This window comes from Antrostomus carolinensis, unplaced genomic scaffold (genome assembly GCF_000700745.2).
Source record: "Antrostomus carolinensis isolate BGI_N321 unplaced genomic scaffold, ASM70074v2 scaffold47404, whole genome shotgun sequence".
NCBI lineage: Eukaryota > Metazoa > Chordata > Aves > Caprimulgiformes > Caprimulgidae > Antrostomus > Antrostomus carolinensis.
In genome coordinates, this window is record NW_010309637.1 from 1 (window position 1) to 7,795 (window position 7,795).

Genomic DNA, 7,795 nt, shown 5'->3' on the forward strand with positions numbered 1-7,795 from the left:
AATAATATTAAATATAAATAATTTTTAATACTAAAATAGAAAGTATCACAAACCCAACTTGCTGTTCCACACGGCTGTGCTGACAGGGTGGTTTCATTCCCAGTTGACACTGGTTTCCCTCTATGGGAGGACCAGCAGAGGGAGTCAGGAACCAAGCCTGCACCCAGCTCCTCCATTCCTTCCAAGGAGCGTTTCACCTCTCTAAAGCCATGGAGGATTATCTGGAACCCCAGTGCCCTTCCCCAGTACATTTTTGGGGCTGGATTGTTAGAAATCACCTTTTTCTAGAGTCCCACAAGGACTTCACACAGGGACAGGATGCAGTTATTATTTTACTTGAAGATAAATGTATAAAATCTTGCTCCATCCTTTCATATCCTCTCAATCTTTGACTTCTGCAGTTGAAGTCGAAGTCTGCTGATGGACACGCACCGCTGTATGGTTCCATTTCAGATACATCTACCTCCCACTGCTGCCTCTGTTGCCTGATGTTCAACTCACACTTCACAGACGGCTTAAACGTTCACTCTAAACTGCAATGGCTTAAAACAGCGCCTAGAAGAGCCACGGAGGGAGCAAAACTCCCCACTTCTGTGGAGAAGTGGAGCACAAGTGTGCTGAGTTCCCGGCTGAGGGAACTGGGGGTGTTGAGCCTGGAGAAAAGGAGGCTGAGGGGAGACCTTGTGGGAGGACACTGTGTCCTTCAGCTGTTTTCCTCTCATAAAGCATTTCATATATGTATATGAAATTCTTTACTGTGAAATTCTTTACTGTGAGGGTAAAGGGCAGTTGAGATGGGAAGTGAGGAAGAATTTCTTTGCTGAAAGGGTTCTGAGGCATTGGAAGGGGTTGCCCAGGGCAGTGGTGGAGTCCCCATCCCTGGAGGGATTTAAAAGATGGGCAGCTGATGTGCTCAGAGATCTGGTTTAGCAGTGGACAGGTACAGTTGGACTCGATGATCTCAAAGGTCTTTTCCAACCAAACAATTCTAAGAGATGATTTCCAGCACGTGTGAGAAGTTTGAGTCCCTGTTGGACAATTACCTTCATATCGGTTTCTCCTTTTCCAATGGAGCCGGCACTATCAGACACTTTGACTACAATCTTAAGAAAGGAGCAGTGTCCCCAAAATTCTGATCATTCCTGACAGCTTCACCTCAGAGAACACGTTCTGCTCCACGAGCAGCAGTACGTTGGTCAGACGTGCATGGAAATAGCAGGGAGCAAAGGGAGCTTCTGCACAACCACTGCAGCGAGAGACTGCGCCCGCCAGGAGATGCACGGCCACCTCAGCCTTTGGTCTTGCTTAACATCATCCATCCCGTGGGTGTGCGACCATCAGCAGGCTGCCAGGTCTGCAGGAGAGGATGATTTCTCCACAGCTTAGCACAGAGATCCATCTTCTGAAGGGCACAAGCCTCTCAGCTGCCTTCAGCGGGAGACTTAAGTTTTTGCGCCCCAGATTTGCAGTGAAATAACCACATTTTTCAGATACATTAATGGAGAGAAGAAAAAAATTGGTGACCTGGGACTAGAGGAACCTGAAGAGAGCTGTGACAGTAAATACTTCCATTTCCAGCAGGTTTGTACATTCAAAAACATTTGCCTTTCCCCACTGTGACAAATACGTTTACCAAATATAAGTTAATTACCTGCACAGCATGAGACAAATCTGACACCAAACAGTGCCTCAGCTTTTCATCGCTTCCTACTCCTTGCAAAACAAAGTCGGGGACGTAAGATGAACAGTAGCCACCTAGTAAGGACCTTCCAAAATTGGCAATACAGGGCTGGACAGAGTTCACTTCAACTAATTTTGACCTGCAAGAAAGGCACATCAAAGAGATGCACAAGAGTAAACATCAAATTCGCTTACAGAGGTTGCATCCTCACATTTCTCATAGCTCTGGTAACTTCTATTCAAGCACTTTTTAAAAAGAAAGAGTTTAAATTCAGCTCTTGCAGTCAGACCATCGGGGAAGAAAAGGAAAAGAGCCAAGATCACAATGCACAATTAATATATTTTTTTTCCAGACCACTGATCTCTCTAGATTCTTTTACAACCAGCAAGCTCAAGAGACGCTTTTCCAACCACTGATGCCAAGTTAAGCTACATTCCTCCAACCATGTGACATGAGAAGAGGCTCTATCTTTTTTTAGGCTCTATTACTGCTGAATAGTACTTACCCAGGAAAAGGAATCTCATATTCTTCTGCCCAATCTTCTTGCTCTCCTCCATAATAGTTACCACCTGGTCTAGTTAGATCATGACCTGTATCCTCACTTTCGCTGTCACCCAGGGCACTATCTGAACTCTCATTTCTTGGAATGTCCCAATCAATTCCCGGGGCGACTTTTTTCTCTCCGTTTTCTCTGTCCCCATGGGGGACACGAATAGAGATTTTCTCTCTTTGGTCCTGCTCATTAAAGCAGTTTTTGTAGGTCTCTTGTCGAACAGAGTCCATAAATTTACAAAATTCGCTAGGTGCTTTGCTAGCCTTCGTACACAGCTTTTTAGAAAACTCTAAACTACTGTTGTGAGCAAGAAGGTCTGGAGCTGCTTGCCCTGGAATATCATCAATAGTCCGGGTTTCAACTGAACTGTCATCAGTAAAATATTCATCAAACAGACTCATGCTCTCGGCGGTGTATGGATTCGTATTCCAGCTCTGATGCTCACTACCAACTTGAGGGAAAGGTTCGGCTGTCCCACAGTCTCTATTTTGGTCCTCAACAGTTTGTTTAGTTTCACAGTTGGGATCAGCAGACACTCCTTCCTCCGTCGCTGGCGGGCTGTGATGCCTGGAAATTTGTTCCACTACTGCCTGACTTCTGAGTTCGATGTCTGAATCGGGTGACATGGAATCTCCGATGAGGAACGTCACTTTAGTCTGAGCTTCGGCAGCACTGCAAGGAAACGCATCGCAGAAGAGCTTATCCGGTGGCTTCTTTTCCACCGCGATGCCCGGTGACCTCGTTACACCGACCGCCTGGTTGCCCGATTCCAACGAGTCCTCGTTCCTCCACACATCTGCCGTTGGCTCCAAACCAGATTCTGTCACCACACGTTTTTCTGGTGAGGCTGACCCCGTGCACACCACGGTCTCTAGTTTTGTGTCCAGGCAGGGTCTCGATTGCTTAGCGTCAACAGCATCTTCCTGGTAATCATCAGGAACAATAGTTCTGTTCTCATCTGAAGAAGATTCCAGCTCTACCTTAGGAGTGTTTTGACTGTCTTCTCTCTCTTGCTGTGAGACACCTTCTATGTTTTGTGCAAGGGAAATCGGACATTTGCAATATTTACAGCTACAATTAGAAGTTCTCACTTCTTCAGACTCCGTCGGTAGCAAGTTGCCCCTGTTCTTGTGCATCGTGACAAGCACATACTCAGATTCTTCTACTTCTCCTTTCTCCAGCGTGGTTGTTATAACAGTTCCAGGCATGACAATGGCTTCATCTTCCCCATTTTCTAGAAGATGCGTTTCTTGAAGTTCAGAACATCTGATGAAATAAGTGAGGAAATAAAGCAATCTCTGTACCAGGTCATGCCTTTTGCCAACCACAACTGTTTTTGCCAATCTCACAGGTGATCCAATAGCCCCATAGAGGTCACCTAGAACAGAAAAGAAACCAGACAATTATTCTACATCTTTCAAACAAATTCTTCTTTTAACAGACAATTTCTGTGGCCAGTTTTCAAAAGCCAGGTCTACACCACCACCACCAACAACAAAAAATACTAAAGCAGAAGAGTGAGGACAGCTATGCTAGTATTTTGTTTTCAATACAGAGAATCCCAAAGATGCTGTTGGTATCGTATGTAAGGTGACACGCTGGTCAGGGAGACATCTGATCTCACATAATAGGGAGCATTCGCATCACCTCACTTCCATGCCTAGCTTTGGAAGCTCATCTCCTGGGTTCCTTATATAGCCATGGGAGAGAGGAGGCATCTGCTCTGAATTACCTTGGATAGTCTGGAAACTGGTCTGAACTTTTACCCACCAAGAGAAAGCTGTAAGGAGAAACAAACCTATGCCAAGAACGAGGACAAAAAGTGACAGTGGCGGGTGCATAGCTGATGTCAACCACCTTCTCTTCCCTCCCCTTGAGCTCTACTATGGCTTGGATGGGTTGTTTTGACTGTACTCCAGATTTACCTGGGGAAGTACCTGTGCATGTGTTGTTCTGGAGGTATTAGGGCACTGCATGAATGCAGGGATGAGAGGACAAGGGATCCAAGAGGCCTCAAAGGCCAACCACACCACAGGGGATCCCCAGAGTCCCATGAGCTCTGAAATCAAATCTTCTTGCCAAGTCCCTGGCCATTCCTGCCTATACCAGAATAGGGAAACCTCCCAAAACTTTCCTTTCCCTTCCCTAACCAAATTCCATGAGAGCTGGTGTGCAGAGCAGGACCATCTGACCAGAAAGTAGGAAGCTCATCTCTTCTTTTCTACTCAGCAATCAGAAGGCAGTATGATTAGCTATTCAATCAACTAGGTGTTGGGACCTTACCTAGGGGGTTGCCTAGTCATGTGCTGCTCCTTTGCCTGCTGTATGGAGAGTATGTTCATTTCCCATCAAACGATGGATTTCCTTGATTTGCTTTTTCCAGAACCAAACTTATGGATAACAGCATCCCCAAAAAAATAAAAATTGATTTTCAGTATAAAGAGAGGACCAGAAGAGAACTGGAATCCTCCATCATCACCAGGGCAGGTGACCTTAAGGACTTGCCACAGATGACTAAAGAAGGCTTTACTTTTTGGCTGCCATTTTATAAGTGATAATGCCTCAAGAAATTAGAGCCCATACAAAAAAGTATATATATAAATAAATAAAAGAGTGACCACTTCTAAGCTTGAAATACACATTTTTGTCTCATTTTGAATTAAAAAAAATAAATTTAACTTGGTGGGGGAAAATAACAAGCATCCAGAATAACCACCACGTGCATACCCACTGATGTAAAGCTGTTGGATGGTTTAGAGATGGTTGCCACGTACCGAGCTGTGCCCACAGAGGGTTGTAGGGATGAGTTTTGGCCAGCATGTCCACGCTCTGGGATGAATGCTTTTCCAAGAAGATTCTTATCGGCGGCTGGCCATTCGGCATGACGGTAGGGACCCAGGCCATGTGGTTAGTCAGGACTGCAGTCAGTAAAGCTGGTAAAAACCTGCAAGCAAAATGTTCAACATCATTTTTTTTCCAGGTACACACTCAGGATGTTAAACTGACAGCAGTTCTATGGTCTACACGGATCAAGGCTTGCAGAGACAACCTCACAAAGCCAGCAGAGTTCATCCCTTCGGCATGACGGTAGGGACCCAGGCCAGGTGGTTAGTCAGGACTGCAGTCAGTAAAGCTGGTAAAAACCTGCAAGCAAAATGTTCAACATCATTTTTTTTCCAGGTACACACTCAGGATGTTAAACTGACAGCAGTTCTATGGTCTACACGGATCAAGGCTTGCAGAGACAACCTCACAAAGCCAGCAGAGTTCATCCCTTCAGTCTTGGTTCTTTGGGAGAGAATGAAGGGCTGTACCACCCCTCCCCACCCCTGCAAAGCTCTTTTTTTAGAACACACATTTAAAGTCAAATGAAATATTTTCAACTTGTGGCATCTCAGTTCCTCTCTTTAGCAAGAATTATGAGACTTCCTATTTTGCAAGTTTTATGTTGTAAAACATCTCAAAACCCACTTACTTGGTTTGCTGTTAGAAACCAGTGGCACTTTGTGGCCTCTGTACTCCAAGGAGGAGATCACAGACCCTTAAGATCTCTGACTATTGATGAGAACGAAAGCTATTGCTACCAAATCTGTAAAATAGCTGGGTGCTGTGCTCTTTCATATAACTGTTATGCAATTTAAGCACATAGGGCTGCTCCTTTTAAAAAATAACCTCCAAATTTCCCTAATACCACCAATAAGAGAAAGACAACTCGGCCAGAAAGATGGTGTCCTTACACCAGCGAAACAGCTTTCACTCACTCAAGCAAGTAAGGTGAAAAAAACCTTTCTGAAAAGAAATGTGAGTTCATTATCTGATTTCTTGTAACGACAGAGCGTGGTTTCTGCTCTGTGGAGGGAAGACTTTCCTCCCCAGTCCCTTCTCCTGGCAGGAGGAGCGTGCAGCAGCGCAGCCCAAGAGCCTTGCACATGCCAACAGATGGTGCTGGCGGCCGCTGCAGAGGCTCAGGTACCTTGGGAGGAAACCAGTCAAACATCACCGAGCCTCAAAATCATGTTATTTGAATAGTTTTCAAGCATCAAGAACCCTACAGCTGAAATTTAGCCCCATTTCCTCACTGGAGATAGCTAAAGGATGAAAAACAGATTGCAAACTGGATTGAAAAGGATACTGGGGCTTGATTTTCCTCTTGCTTCCATCAGTGTAAATCTGACTATATTTAAAATAAAACAAGTAAACCAACCCCAACAAATGACCATTTAAATGTAATCAAGGGCTCAGAGTGGCCGGGACCAAAGGGACTAATCCCAGGAATAACCTTCCACAGCAGTGGGAACTGATTTGAAGAGAAAACATTTGAACCCCTCCCAACTCCCTGCGCTTTCTCCCACTGCACTGGGGCAGGAGAATGTGGACTACGCTGACTGCTAATAGTCTGGGGGAAGGAAAAGATGACAAAGTTGGTGGCAAAGCTGGAAGATGGTGAGAAGCAGCAGAGAGCGGCTTCCCTGGAGCTAACAGCTGGTCTTTCAGTGCCATTCCCACTCAAACTTCACATGTTTGTGCTCGTTTTAGGACTTTAATGGAGCCAAACGCTTTAAAAAACTTCCCTTATTCATGCCCTGGGGAATGAGGATGAAGTGTTGACAAAAGAATAAATTTATCAGATTCTCCTGAGTTTATCAAGAACGTTTTCTTTCTCCATTTCTAACAACCCCTCACGGCTTTGTCCTGAGGGCAGAAAGGTGAGTGCTAACGAAACACACCATTTCTTCAGTGGCATCTTACAGAAGTCGGGTTTAAGAGCAATTTGTGGTCAGACAGTAGCACCAGACACGGCTCTTACTGAACGTCTAACCTTGCTCATCATATGATAACTGATTTTGAAAGGCAGATTAATGCATTTCATAAGGTATGTTCACCCCTTTCCAGACGTACACACCCATCACGCGCTTCCTATGGACACGTTTCAAATGTTTAGCCTCTACCCAGATTTAGAGGATTGTGGGAGAGCAAGCATTGAATGAGATAGTTCCTTATTTCTTTTTTAATTCTAGAAAGAAAATCTTTATGGATGGTCTTTTGATTCTTTGATTATCTGGATTTTAAAAACAGATTAAAAAATTGATTTGAAATAACAAAGGTGTAAACACATATGTCATGTAAGAACTCAAATCCACCATACTGGTTTTTAGAAGCATTTTCCATCAAGAAAGTGAATTCTTTCATGAAGCGATGGCAAAGCTGGTTCTTTTCTGGTGTCCCCGACATCATAGTAAGCCAGACAGGTTCCCCAATCCGTGGCATGGTGTAGAGATTGCAAATAGTCGTTCTAGAAAACAAAACCAAAAAATCCAGAAGACTAAACCAAAAAATAATTAAAAAAAGAAAGGCGGAGATCCCAACCCAACGAATTTACTGCAACAGTTAGTCCCAGCTGTCATTTCCATCAGAAACAACATCTCTCACATCAGCCATTATCCAAACCACGTTGTTCATGAAATACCATGAATTCACCCTTCCACCTTGGAGAGTTGAGCCTCACAGGCTCTTCACGCATCTACCTAAACTGATCCCAAACACAGGAACATTCACTGTCC

The 7,795-nt window shown here is 44.5% G+C and overlaps 1 protein-coding gene across 1 annotated transcript; it reads right to left on the reverse strand.

Annotated features, from left to right (window-relative positions):
- Nucleotides 1-1,043: 1,043 nt before the first annotated feature.
- Nucleotides 1,044-7,550, reverse strand: LOC104519222 (folliculin-interacting protein 1; the record flags this gene model as incomplete). Its single annotated transcript, XM_010166161.1, has 5 exons — nt 1,044-1,103; nt 1,652-1,820; nt 2,187-3,612; nt 5,009-5,178; nt 7,381-7,550. Coding segments are annotated over 5 exons (1,995 nt in total), but the record flags the coding sequence as incomplete, so codon positions are not given.
- Nucleotides 7,551-7,795: the final 245 nt, after the last annotated feature.